The sequence below is a fragment of the Anolis carolinensis genome, chromosome 4 (genome assembly GCF_035594765.1).
Source record: "Anolis carolinensis isolate JA03-04 chromosome 4, rAnoCar3.1.pri, whole genome shotgun sequence".
Classification (NCBI taxonomy): Eukaryota; Metazoa; Chordata; class Lepidosauria; order Squamata; family Dactyloidae; genus Anolis; species Anolis carolinensis.
Window position 1 is genome coordinate 123,074,500 of NC_085844.1, and position 14,567 is coordinate 123,089,066.

Here is a 14,567-nt window from a genome sequence, read left to right on the forward strand (position 1 = left end):
TCTCAAGGATGACATTTCCCAAAGAAGACAATAGAGATATACTGGATCAAGAAAAAGCATTCTGTTTGCATATATATCAACCAGATGTGTATGGGAAGTTCATCACCAGGATATGACAGCAAAAATACCTGCCAGCTCCTGTGTATCAGTCAATGTATACAGGCATGCTTATCTCTGATGTATGAGAGACTGTATTTCCATCATGACTAGTTGTCACTTATGATGATAGATATTCCCTCCATATACAGAACATATTTACAGTAAAAGCAAATGGACACTTTATTACTTTGGCATGACCTTTGGCCAAGTATTGCCCTGTCGCATACTCCCTTCAGGACAACCTATCTATAAAATCACACAAGCTGGGATGTCATTATGAAGCAGTATCCCAATGGCTGGGAAGACAAACACTGACATTGGATGGAAGACCATAATCCACCTGATCTCGACAATTCCTCTGTAACAAGTATGTCTTGTATGCGGACTATGTAAAAGCAATGTTTGTTTAGGTTTCTTTTTTTTTCATGTCAGGAGCAACTTGAGAAACTGCAAGTTGCTTCTGGTGTGAGAGAGTTGGCTGTCTGCAAGGACATTTACCCAGGGGACGCCCGGTTGTTTGATGTTTTACCATCCTGTGAGAAGCTCCAGCTCTCCATGTTCCTGAATGGGGAGCTGGAGCTGACAGAGAGAGCTCACCCGCTCTCCCTGGATTTGAATTGCTGATGTTTCGGTCAGCAGTCCTGCCAGCACAAGGGTTTAACCCACTGCACCAACAGGGGCTCCCTTTGTTGAGGTGCAGTACTATCAAGGTCAGGTACACCATACCAAGCACCATTTTTATGATAGAGATACTTCACATAAAATAACAGTAGTGATACAGTTTTATGTACTAATAGAGCCTTGCAGTATAGACTTATTTTAGCAAGGAAGGAGATAATGTGTAGCCCACTGGCTATATGTAGTCCTTGAGGCTCCTAGGTATAGATCTTGAAGCACATATAGAGAGAGGTTGATTTTTTAAAAACCTGAAAATTAACCAATTGGTGGCCAGAAGTAACATTGAATCATTAGAAGTATGCCAAAACATGCAGGTGTGGCCTACCAGGTGAATGCAGGACAGAAAAATTGTCAGTGCTGTTTGCTCCTGCTTTGAAGTAACTCATGTTTAATATCATGGCTGGCCTATTACTTCCAAACATATTCATGCATTAGAACTTTTGTCGCTGAATACGTTCAAGAAGTTTTACACGAATAAGATGCGGAATGTGCAGACTTTATAGTAATGTGCCATTTATAATATTTTTAAAAGTTGACATGATGGAAAAAAATAACGACATATTTAAAATCAGAATATAATTGATTTAAACTGTGCAACTCTCATTTCTGATTATTACAAAAAGTTTAATTTTGTTGACTTGTGTAGTTGGGCCCATCCAGCAACCATGTGGATTGTGGCAAGTCAAGGTTTAAAAAACCCAGAGCTTACAAACCAATAATCCTTGAGCTCAGGGTATGGTTTGTGGCCATTGAACAAACCACGTGTTATCAGTGGTGACATTACTATAAAGTCTGCACATTCCGCATCATATTTGTGTGGTTAATGAGATTCTATTGATATCAGTGTGTAAATGCTTTAGTTATGCAATTAGTCTCATCGCAAAAACCACTGAATACAGTGCAAAAAACTCTACAAGAATGACATAAAATTATATCTGATGAAAAATACTTGTTGGCCTGTGCTATTGACAGGTTGCTACAACCAGATTTGTGGAAATATGGCTTGAAACAGCATCTACCGTACAATTCCTAGCACAAGAAGCAGACTCTAGTAACAAAAAATCAATGGCTTATTGAGCCATGTAAATATACCAACTGACTCTAATGATCTTTTTGATTTATGCTCATGTGGTCAAAGCTTCAACAGTAATTACATTTTGATAGAGGGCCAAAGTTGACAAACTCTTCTTAGATGAGGCAGAAAGATATCATCAACTAACTGCATATGTGTTGCTTTTAACTCTAATTACAAGACTATATCTTACATAAGGCTAGTAATTATGCTCCAAAGTTTATCTCTGATACTGTTTTTTAATGAAATAAAATAAATGAACTAAAAGCTTGAGGGTGATGTTTAAAGGGCTGGAGTTCAAAGCACTCCCTGCTCTTTCTCCCGCCTTCTTTCAGAGCAAAATTTTGGTTTTTTGTTTCAACATGCCTTCACCCTGGCGTGAAATTACATGTTTGTTCTAAAAGGCAGAGCAACAGGCTTACCCCTTTTAAAGGAGGAACATCGTAGACCCCTTGAGATTTCCCATCACTCATTTGAGCTACTTGCCCGGGACCTTTAAAAGACGCAGGGGGGACATCATAGATCTAAAAGGGAAGCAAAAGAGAAGCAACATGAAAATGGTCTCTTCACATTCATCCAGCCCACCGCCTTTCTCTCAGCAACTGGCATGTATTCTCTCAGTCATTTCTGTAACAAACAGGATGAGGTTTGGGGTTTTGCTTTGTGCTGCTTAGTATTTTAAACTACACACATATATTAAAGACATTTTCCACAGAAAAATGTTAGGACCGGATTATTAATTCCTCTCTTTTTGGACTTTGCTGAATGACACAGTGCTTTGCTAAATGACCTGAATGAAGCAGAGCTGGGAAAAGTTACTAGTGTTCCCTCACTTATCGCAGGGGTTACGTTTCAAGACCACTCGCAATAAGTGAAAATCCATGAAGTAGGTATGATAGGCTTCTCCTCAGGAAGGAAGTAGAAAGAGGGAGGGAGGGAGGGAGGGAGGGAGGAAGGGAGGAAGGAAGGAAGGAAGGAAGGAAGGAAGGAAGGAAGGAAGGAAGGAAGGACATGGTGCTGCCTCCTTCTCCTTCTGCTGCCATTTGGCCTCCTTCTCTGCCCCGCCACTGTAAATCATAATTTTTTTATGATTTATAATATTACTAGCTTTGCCTGGCCATGTGTTGCTGTGGCTTATGGGAATCATTTGTTGGCCAGGTGGAATAGCAGTGAATAGCCTTGCAGCCTTAAAGCCTGGCCGTTTTCTGGAGTAGCTGGAGTAGCACCCTCAATCAGAGAGCCACTTTGAAGCCTAGCTGCTTCCTTTGTAGGGGAATCCTTGTTTGGCCAGCTTGAACTGCACTGAATAGTCTTGCAAGTTTAAAAGCCTGGCCACTTTCTACATAGGGCATCCTTGCTAGGCCAGGTTGAATGGGAAGGAGTAGCCTCATGACTTCAAAGCCTGGGGGTTTCCCACCTAGGGGAAATCTTGGTTGGCCAGGTTGAAAAGCACTGAATAGCCTTGCTGCTTGCAAGCCTGGCCGCTTTCTACCTTGAGGAATTTTGGTTGGCCAGTTTGAATAGCAATTAATAGTCTCAGTGCGATAGGTATGAATGCTGCAATTAGGCACCTTGATTAGCATTTAATGGCCTTGCAGCTACAAAGCCTGGCTGCTTCCTGCCTGGGGGAATCCTTTGTTGGGAAGTGTTAGCTGGCCCTGATTGTTTCCTATCCGGAATTCCCAATTTCCCTGCTTTCAGAGTGTTGCTCTTTATTTACTGTCCTAGTTTTAGAGATAATATTGTTCTGTATTATTATACCACAGTAATTATTTCATATTATATTTATAATCTTATATTATCTGCTTAGAAGCGGATTGTATGAGGCCCCTTCTACACAGCTGTATAAAATCCACACTGAACTGAGTTATATGGCAGTGTGGACTCACGATAATCCAGTTCAAAGCAGATAATATAAGATTATAAATGGGTAATATAGCTGCGTGGAAGGACCTTGAGTCTACACTGCCATATAATCCAGTTCAAATCAGATAATCTGTATTTTATAGGCAGTGTGGATCAGGCCTAAGTGCACTCTGCCTCTGCCCTGGGTGCCATTTTGGCTGAGGGAGTTGCTAGGATACAAAGGGGGTGGGGCTTAAAGGCAGCAGGGAGAGGGGCTAAAGGCAGCAGAGCCTACCTTTTTAACTGGCAGTTAGGGGGAGAAAGGATCTTCCTCATCCTCTGTAATTTGGACTATTTTTCTAGGTTTTTTTGACTGAAAGACATATTTTGGATGACTATGTCTTTTGTGGCCAAATTTGGTGTGATTTGATTCAGCATTACATTTATATATATATATATATATATATATATATATATATATATATATATATATATACACACACACACTAGTGTTCATTAAAAAAAAACACGAAACAGCAAGTCCGCGAAAAGCGAACCGTGAAAAGCGAGCCGCGAAGTAGTGAGGGAGCACTGTTTTCCCAAAATCCTCTGGACATCATGATCAATAGTGAAAGAAACAATAATATCTAAGAACTAGTCCAAATTTAAATAGTGATCCAGAGCATGTTAACTATGTCCCAATGCAAGGAACCCCACTGGGCTTATCAGGGAGGATAAAAATAGAATGGAATATATTTTACTCCACCCACGCCTTGGCCTGGGAGAGTTCAGAAAACTAAATCTAAACAGTGAGACCTCTGACACAGGGCTCCATCCTTTGCAGGCTTTGACGTTTGTAATTTATTTTCACAGAGCGGTGTGGACTCTCCCTCCTCTCCCTCTCCCTCTCCAGTGAAGTATGAGCACAGCTGCTGATGGTAATTGATGCCTAATCCCTAACCATTTTCATGAGGTGTGAATTAACTCCGCCACCCCACTGTCCCATCCTCACTCTGTTCCACTGAGATCAGCACATATGTGCTCCGTTTCCCCTGCCTGGGATCTTAAAAGTTCTACTATCACTTTGCTTTTGGTTCCAGCAGTAGGAGAAAGAAGCTGATTTCAAGATAATCCCCTTTTAGGGGCATAATGGATGTAGCTGAACCAAGGGAAAAAGAGAGGCGGAAAAATTAGAGAAGGAATTGAACCCTTCTGATGTTTTGATCATCTGTTTCTATTAAATGACACTGGTAATGAACAATTATAAGGGATTATGGGAATTATCATAGAAAACAACTGGAATGCCAAAAGTTCTTTTTCTCAGGGGTGGATCTACAATGTCGAATTGGTGCCATTTACCAACACTTTAACTGCATGACTCAATACAATGGAATCCAAAGATTTATTATGTGGTGAGGCACTAGCAGTCTTTGGCAGAGAAGGATAAAGGCCACATAAAATGACAGTCCCCATTTTTTATCATGTCAAAAGCAACTTGAGAACATACTGCAAGTCGCTTCTGGTGTGAGAAACTTGGCCTTCTACGGAGACATTGCTCAGGAAATGGCCAGATGTGTTACTGGAAGGCTTCTCTCATGTCCCCACAAGCTAGAGCTTTTTATTTTATTTTATTTTAATTAATTTTTATTGTTATTATTATTTGAGAAAAAGTTAGAATTATATAAACATATTTTATACATTTCCCCTCTTTTATTTACATTCACCCCTGTGCTCCCCTTCTCCAGAGCCATCTCTTCTTCTGTAGTCCCACCAAAAGTTCAATTCTTCATTTGGAGGTAAATTCCCGTCTTCTTTTTCCAATAATTTTTCTAGAAATTTTCTCCAAATACTTTCGAAATCATTTTTTCCCCATAATCCCTTCTTTACTTTTAAATTTGATGTTAACTTGTCATTCAGTGCCATTCTCCAAACTTCTTTATACCATCCATTAATTTGTATTTTCATTTCTCCATTCCAATATTTTGCAATTAGTAATCTAGCTGCTGTTAATAGCATATCTATTAATTTTCCCCCTCTTATCTTTCTCATCCTCTTTTTTAATTAAAAGTAATATTTCTACTGGATTCCTTCTAATTTTTATATTCATAATATTTTCTATTTCCCTTATAACCAATTCCAAAAACCTTTTACATGTTTACAATCCCACCACATATCCATGTAGGTTCCTGGATGTGTTACCATCTTACTGGGGGGCTTCTCTCATGTACCTGCAAGCTAGAGCTGACAGACAGGAGCTCATCCCGTTTCATGGATTCAAACCGGCAACCTTCAGGTCAGCAACCCAACTTTCAGGTCAACAGTTCAGCTGGCACAAGGGTTTAATCCACTGCACTACCCTGGCTCCCGTGATTCCATAGCATTGAGCCACAGCAGTTAAAGCAGTGCTAAACTACATTAAATGTACAGTGTAGGTGTACCCTTAGGGTAGTATTTCCCAATCTTTAGGGCTCCAGGTATTTTGTACTTTTGCTCCCAGAATCCCTGGCCATTGGACAAGCTGGCTAACTGTTCTGAAAGTTGAACTCCAAAAGACCTGGAGGACCATAGTTTGGGAACCACTGTCTTAAGAAATTTCACAAATTAGCAATCATTCACACATGTAACATGCAAAACAACTGTTTCATTTGGCATCATTTCCTATGGAATATAATAATATGGCATACACATGGTATTTACAGATATTTACAAGAAATAGCATTGATACACTGGAATGAATAGCTAGATCTGTTGTGTACGTGGATTGCTGTGAAGCAGCCAGTTCAGTTCATGGGGGATCTAACATAAATGTTCAGTGCTTCAACTGGCATGCCTATCCCTGTGTACAAATTCTCTCAAGGACAGGGTGGGAATTGTGAGACCCTCCAGATGTTGTTGAACTGCAATTTACATAAATCCTACCCAGAATTGCTGATGATGAGAAAGGTGGGGTATAAATAAATATAAGAAGGAGGAGGAGGAGGAGGAGGAGGAAAGATGCTGAGAGATGCAGTTCAAAGATATCTAGAGGGTAGCATGATACCCTTTCCTCCCCAGTGTATACAGGAATGAACACTTTCTTCCTTGTGTGTCTTCGTCCTGCCCCCAGCTGATGGAAAAATCCTATATCAGTCCTACATGGCAAATGTTACCTAAGGGACATTTTCCTCAGCCACCCCCAGACTGTGGAATGACCTGCTGGAAGTGATTCAAGAGTTGGATGTGCTGTCTGAGTTTAAAACAGCACTAAAAACAAGTATCGTCTGGCAGGCCTATCCAGATGATTTTGAAAATATGTTTTGATGTTTAAAATGCACTGGTTTTATATGTTCTTTTAACTGCGAAATGGGTGTAATTTGTTGTTCCCAACTTCAGTTCACAGGAATAGGTGCCTAAACAAAAACAATATACAGACAAATACTAGAGTTTGGAAAAGTCATTTTTGAACTATAACTACGAAATTCCTTCCAGTCGGCAAGGACATTTAAAAGGAACTTTCCCAAGTTTTGACAAGTATACTCTATTTCCATAAAGAAGGGGAATGGCTGTCTAGAGCGGTGGTTCTCAACCTGTGGATCCCAAGGTGTTTTGGCCTACAACTCCCAGAAATCAAAGCCAGTTTACCAGCCATTAGGATTTTTGGGAGGGGAAGGCCAAAACATCTGGGGACCCACAGATTGAGAATCTGGTCTGAGAAGAATGTGAGAAAATGGTTTTCTTGAGAAATAGAGTTGCTAGGGATGAAAATATTTAGATTAGAGATAGCCTGCCAATTATATTGGGATACTACTCCCAGCATTCTTCACAACTATCTAGGCTACAAGCCTGCATGATTCTTATTCCTAGTTTGGAGACTTGAGGTATTCTGTGTGATGGATTGAAAAGACTGTGTCCCTTAAAAATAAGATGTGAGTTTTCTGTTTTGGGGAATCTAAATACCCAAAGTGTTTGTAAAACCAACCATCTCTGCTTATCTGCTAAGTGTGTGATTGCCATATATTTCTGATGTGGAATGAAACAACATGCTCTCCTGCTCAGGAAATAGACAAGGAAATTGACAAAATGCCAAGACCTCAACTGCAGATTAATTTCAGTACCACTGACATTTTTATAGGTACCTACCCCTTGGAGAGGCCGAGCTGGTGGGATATCATATGTATCCTTCTGGTATTTGGTAGGGAACTCGTAAACATAACCTTGTCCTGACCTGACTGGAGTTATTACCTAAGGGTTGAAAGAGAAAGACATAAGTATTCAATCACTTACACAGTTGCAGTCTGGACATATGAAGAGTCCTTGAGCACACATTTATTTTCTTGACTGATGTACTACAGTATGGCAGTTTTACAAATAAAATACCCAAAGCAACCATCATTTTTAATAGTAAAAATACATCCAGTTTAATTGATAATCATACATTTAAATCTTTTTTCCATTCAACTTCTCTACTACACCTTACCGTCACTGTTTAATTTATATGTCTGGGTGGTGATTATTGGTGGGCCAGATGTAACTGATCTTACCTCTTAGACTTCATGCATCTGTGGATTTTTTTCCTGTACTTTAATGCTGTGATTTCTTAAACTAGAGCAGTGTTTCTAGTTTCTAGTGGGAGGGACGTTCATGAGGGCGATGTCTGAGGGATTGCCAAAGACCATCAGAAAACACATATTTCTGATGGTCTAAGGAATCCCTTTGCTCTCCGGGAGTAGGTGAACTACATCACCCCTAAATCACTGACAATTCACCCCAAATCCCTCCAGTATTTTCTGTTGGTTATGGGGGTTCTGTGTGAGAAGTTTGGCCCAATTCTATCATTGGTGGGGTTCAAGGGGCTCTTTGATTGTAGGTGAACTATAAATCCCAGCAACTACAACTCCCAAATGCCAAGGTCTATTTTCCCCAAACTCCATCAGTGTTCACATTTGGGCATATTGAGTATTTGTGTCAAGTTTGGTCCAGATCAATCACTTTTTGAGTCTACAGTGTTCTCTGGATATAGGTGAACTACAATTCCAAAACTCAAGGTCAATGCCCACCAAACCCTTCCAGTATTTTCTGTTGGTCATGGGAGTTCTGTGTGGCAAGATTAGTTCAATTTCATCGTTGGTGGAGTTCAGAATGCTCTTTGATTGTAGATTGACTATAAATCCCAACAACTGCAACTCCCAAATGACAAAATCAATCCCCCCCAAACCCCAATAGTGTTCAAATTTGGGCGTATTGGGTATTTGTGCCAAATTTGGTCCAGTAAATAAAAATACATCCTGCATGTCAGATATTTATGTTACAATTCATAACGGTAGCAAAATTACAGTTATGAAGTAGCAACAAAAACAATTTTATGGTTGGGGGTCACCACATGAGGAAGTGTATTAAGGGATCCCAGCATTAGGAAGGTTGAGAACTACTGGAATAGAGATCGGGAATTAAACTCAGTACCTATGTTTGGGCAGGATTGCTTCTGATGGCTGCCTAACTATTAGCAACTTCGTGCATTAATTTCCAGGAGAACTGCCATGTTTAGTCTGTTGCAGCAAAAATAATGATGAGTCTTCCATCACCTTAAAGACTTAACACATTTTACTTGGCATGGGTTTTGCTACAGATAAAGCAGCCTGCAAAGCCTTGTGCTGAATTAAATATTCTACCCCCTACTGATTTTTCTTCTTCATTGGCATATTAATGATTTGAAGAACAGACTCGAGCACCTACATTCTTGTTTTTTGTAACATACTGCCCCCAAGGCCAATCTTGCTTAACAAAACAAATGCTTTCAGCCTGGAATTAACATCTGCATGGCAAACTTTCAGTTCAGTTATAAAACCATCTCTAACCAGAGTTTATAACAGAAACAGATATTCCCCAAACAATAAATGTTACACAGCTTCACAATTTTCGAAGTGTAGGTATAGCACCAACAGATGCTTAAGAGGTGTAGTTTAGCAAAGAGGTGGCTTTATATGAATATTGCTTTATTTTGTAGGTAAGGCCCAGCCAAAAAAAAAAAGGGATTTCCATTAATTCTGAAGTGTTACGGAGAATTTAGTTGCAAAGAGTGCTGTCTTATGGTGGTTCCAATCGTGATAACAGAGGATCAGGCTCTTGGAAAGATCCTGTTCTTTCATTCTTTCATTTAAACCTAAGTTGGCAGTGACAATTCTAATTAACGTGACTGTCTCTCACACCAATTTTTAACTGCTTAAAAATATCCCAGTTTCTCTCTCCTCCTCTATCTTTCCCCCTTTGTGCTCAGCTTATTTTAATTGCTGGCAAATGGGTTCAAAGGCCAGGAGTATCATTGGGGGCTGCAGGAGGTGCAAACTTCACTGGGTGAGACCATCAAAGGGGTTTCATGTTTTAGCAGAAGTTTATTAACATCTCTGTTATGGTTTTTATAATCACAAAAACCTATTTTTCTTAAGATTAGCTTACATGTAAGGTATCAATATGCCTACAAGGCTAAACATTCCTTGCTAGCTTATATTTTGGATCTTCCAATGCACATGTGTGTTGGTCAGAACTGGCACTATTACTCAGTTAAAATGACATGGTTTCTTCTGCTATAAGTTTTCATTTTTGCTACTCTTTATTTTACAGTCACTGGTTTTGTCATTCTATTTAATGATATCTGGGAATTACTATTTATAAGTAACACTAGTATGGAGGGTGACACTATGAGTTACTGTACTGGGTGACCTCGATCCTAGTGATGCCAAAGTGCCACAGTTTGTACTCAGCTAGAAGTTGACTGTAGAATCACACTGGAGGACCGACAAATGCCTAGAACAGTGTTCTCTTTAAGAATCTTTAGGTCGTCCAGTGCAACTCCAAGGTCAAATTTGACCAGAGTTTGGTTGGAGGAACTAGAGACAACATATTACTAGAATCCATTTAAATCGGCAAATTCTAAGTCCACCAATATGGAGGGCCAACTGTATTGCCTAGCTCTTTTTGTCTTATCTTTCAAACAGAGAATATCAGAAAGTTTTTTTATGGTGTCAGAAGCGACTTGAGAACATATTGCAAGTTGCTTCTGGTGTGAGAGAATTGGCCATCTACAGAGACGTTGCTCAGGGAACACCCAGATGTGTTACCGGGAGGCTTCTCTCGGGTCCCCGCAAGCTAAAGCTGACAGATGGAAGCTCACCCCATATTACAGATTCAAACTGGCAACCTTCTGGTCAGCAGCCCATCCTTTAGGTCAGCAGTTCAGCCGGCATGCAGAGGATTACTTTCAACTGCCACCAAAATTATGGAGGACTCGATGTATATTAGACAGATCACCACTCACTGACACAAATATATGGAGGATTCAAACTCGTTACCACTGCTAACATTGCCACCAATGTTATATTCAGGAGCCTCCTCTGTGTTAGGATACTTAGAAAGTCACATGGAACACTTTATGTGAGGAAAACAAGAAGTTGTTTATTTGTTCTTAAACAGTAAAGATGCATAGCGGTTTCAATAACAAGTTAGGCTTTACTCTTACGAAGAATGATTTTGTAACTTGAATTCTGTGGAAATATGTTCCTTCCCACAGGAAATACAAACAGGTCAGTTTAAACCGTTAAATCCCCTTATCCTGAGATTTAACACCAGCACTCTAAAACTATAGTGTCTCAGTATAGTTCTTAGCCCTTCTTCCCTGAAGGCTTTTAACTATATTCCTCAAAGAGGCTTCTTTTTGAAAACACAGTTCCCAAGAATATCTCTATCTTCACACTCTAAACACCAACCCCCTAACTGACTATCTGAATAATAATTATCTGGTTGCATAGCTCCAACTGTCACTTTTGCTCCACCCCTCTCCAATTGCTAAGCAACTCTCCCATTTACATCAGCCAATCAGACTGCACTTCTAGTAATGGCTGCCTGATCACTCCTCCCCCTTGCTCTGCTTAGCTCTTCCAAGCAAGGCCTGTAGCTGTCTGTACACCGACTTTGTAAGGTAGGCTAATCTGTTACATGGCAAAAGGGTTTAACCCACTGCGCCACCACGGCTCCTATATCAGGAAGTGAGCTGGGATCTTTTAAAGTGCAAATCTGTGTTCTAATTTCAGTTAGTTTCATCCATATAGATTCATCAAATATGCCTATAGCCCAACCATCTAGATAAAAATTGCAAAACAGATTCTATATTCTGTCTTTGTGTAGTAGAGATAAAAGGCATTTCATATCTTTATGGCTCTATGTATATTTGCAGATGAGAACTGCTTATAGCAATACCAAAGTTGTCTCTCACACATAAAACCGAGTGCCATATCTCTTTCTCTTCTCCCTTGAGCACATAAATGATTCTGGAGCTGTGTTTTTCCAAAACCCCACAAATCAACATCAGATCTTTCAGTGACAAGTTTATTATTGGTCTGACCTACTAATTCCAAATACTAAGCATACTTGCAGAAATGCTTTGGAACATAAATGACTTCTTGAAAGAAAAAGTAAGCACATTTTATTTCTTCTCCCCTAAGGACTTATGGTTTGCAGAGATTCTGCTTTATGTAAATAACAAGTCCCTAAGGTGTTACAAACCATCCTCCAGGAGAACAGATAGGGCAAATTAGAAACAAAAGCCTCTTCCCAAGGCAGCCTTAAATGTTAATCCTTGCTTTAAAGTATGGCGTCAGGCTGCTCATACAAAGTATGTAGAAAAATGCTCAATCATGGCAATGTTGAAATGTACTGCTCCTGAACTTGGCCAAAGGCATAAGTAACTAGATACATACGTTGGAAATTCCATTTAGGTTTCCTTGGCCTCTTACTACTCTATGATTATTTTTATGGGAATGAATGCATATGCCAATTTTTTTGCTTACTATTGCAACTCAGATTTTTTAAAAAATCTGAAGTTCTTTGTATCATAATTACGAAGCAATTTCTAAATTTTGTAAAGCTGTGTTAAAAAATAAATGAAACAACATTCTCAGTCATTAATTTCAATTGAACACAAAGGTAGAACTATTTGCCAAATGGATTTGACAATGTTTTACATGTCTGCCAGAGCGCCTGATAGTGCAGTGGGTTAAACCCTTGTGCAGGCAGGACTGATGGCCTAAATGTCGGTGGTTCAAATCCAAGGAGAGCGGGTGAGCTCCCTCTGTCAGCTCCAGCTCCCCATGTGGGAACATGAGAAAAGCCTCCCGCAAGGATGGTAAAACAACAAACATCTGGGTGTTTACTGGGAAACGTTCTTGCAGATGGCCAATTCTCTTACACCAGAAGCGACTTGCAGTTTCTCAAGTCGCTCCTGACACGGGAAAAAACAAACAAACCCTTGTCTGCCATGTAGCCCTTAATCTTGAAGAGCTTACCACAAAGAAGAGGCAATGAACTTATTTCAGCACCACAAACCTAATAAACAGTGATTCAAACATTTTAAAAATTGCCACTTGGGTGAATGAATGAATAATTTTCCTTTCTTCCACTTTCAGAAGAAAGTTGCAAAGAAATTTGCACATTTTGAAAAAAATACCCCAAAGCAAAATAAACCGAATTCTTTGCTATTTTTGTACTGCAATACAGTAGAGGACAATGCAAATCACAGTTTACATTGGCCAATGTTTATCATTTTTTCCCAAGTCAGAACTAGGCAAGAGCAAAGTTGGTTTTATATATATCGCAACTTCCTCCTTACAGAGAACCCAAGGCAGCATTTATTAATTCATTTAAAGTGACTTCTCTGGACTATAGTTCAGCATTTCCCAGCAAGTATGACAGTAATATCTCCCAACTATGGCCTAGATTATTTTTATGGCCATTTCTGAAGCTGTTCACATGGATCAGAGTTTATTTACTTTTCGGTCAAAGATAACTGCATAAGAATGCTACTGTCATACTTACTTGTTGCCAAGACAAGACGTTCCTACTTTATTTATGGAATTTTACCATAGATCCAGACATGGTTGTCATCTATTTCAAATTGTCTTGGCCTTCCCTTCCCTTGTCCCTTCATACTTTTCTTATCAGGAAAAATAGTTGAGCCCAGGACACACAGAAAAGTTGTGCAATACATCAATCCAGAAACAACCCATGCTTTTAGTTTTGTAGTTTTCCTTTGTTGCTGTTGTTGTTGATGAATTATGTCAGTGGCATTTTTTAAATTCATGACTAAAACAACAAATCAAGTGATTGAAGAAAAGAAATATTCAGTTGCAGCAATCCATATGAGGATTCTGGTTACTACACACTGTTTTTAAAATGTTTTTTAAAAAATTATTTGTTTCAATCTAATCTAATCTAAAAAGTAGCTTCACATAGATGATATCTTATAATACAGCAGTGATTCTCAACCTGTAGGTCCCCAGATGCTTTGGCCTTCAACTCCTAGATATCCTAGCAGCTGGTAAACTGGCTAGGATTTCTGGGACACAGGATCAAGCCAAAATACGGAAGAGCCCCAGTTGCGCAATGGGTTAAACCCTTGTGCTGGCAAGACTGCTGACCGAAAGGGTCTGTTGTGGTTTGTAAAGACACCATTATGGATGGGTGAACTGGAAAAGTATGTGTAAGCAGCTGATTGGCTGAGCCTGCGAACAGCTAGGAATCTGATTTGTCAATTTCTCTGCCATGCTACTGGGGAACTGTTTGAGCAGGTTTTTTCCTCAGAGTGAGTGTGTATATGCTGACTGAAAACAGCCAGGAGAGAAGATGGCTGCTGGCTCTCAAAGGCCCTGTTATTTCTTAGGCACTGAGGCAATTCTATGGACTTTAAAAGGGCTATTTATTCCAACTGTTCTCTGTAAACAATCAGAGAGATTATTGTAAATATTATTGTTCTGTTTGACCATGTTGAAGTTAGTAAAGTTCCTGTTAATTGTTCTACAAAGCTGAGTGGTACATCATTACCCTGCATGGTAATGGCTCATAGGTG

The 14,567-nt window shown here is 39.6% G+C and overlaps 1 protein-coding gene across 2 annotated transcripts in view; it reads right to left on the reverse strand.

The window, feature by feature from the left end:
* Positions 1–14,567, reverse strand: part of nedd9 (neural precursor cell expressed, developmentally down-regulated 9) — a 79,663-nt gene that overhangs the window by 5,664 nt on the left and 59,432 nt on the right. For both annotated transcript variants that reach the window (XM_008114991.3, XM_008114990.3), the window contains 2 exons: positions 7,814–7,915; positions 2,272–2,373 (listed from right to left, as the gene is read on the reverse strand). In XM_008114991.3, coding sequence (XP_008113198.2) covers positions 2,272–2,373; positions 7,814–7,915 — 204 coding nt within the window. The remainder of the gene's footprint in view (positions 1–2,271; positions 2,374–7,813; positions 7,916–14,567) is intronic.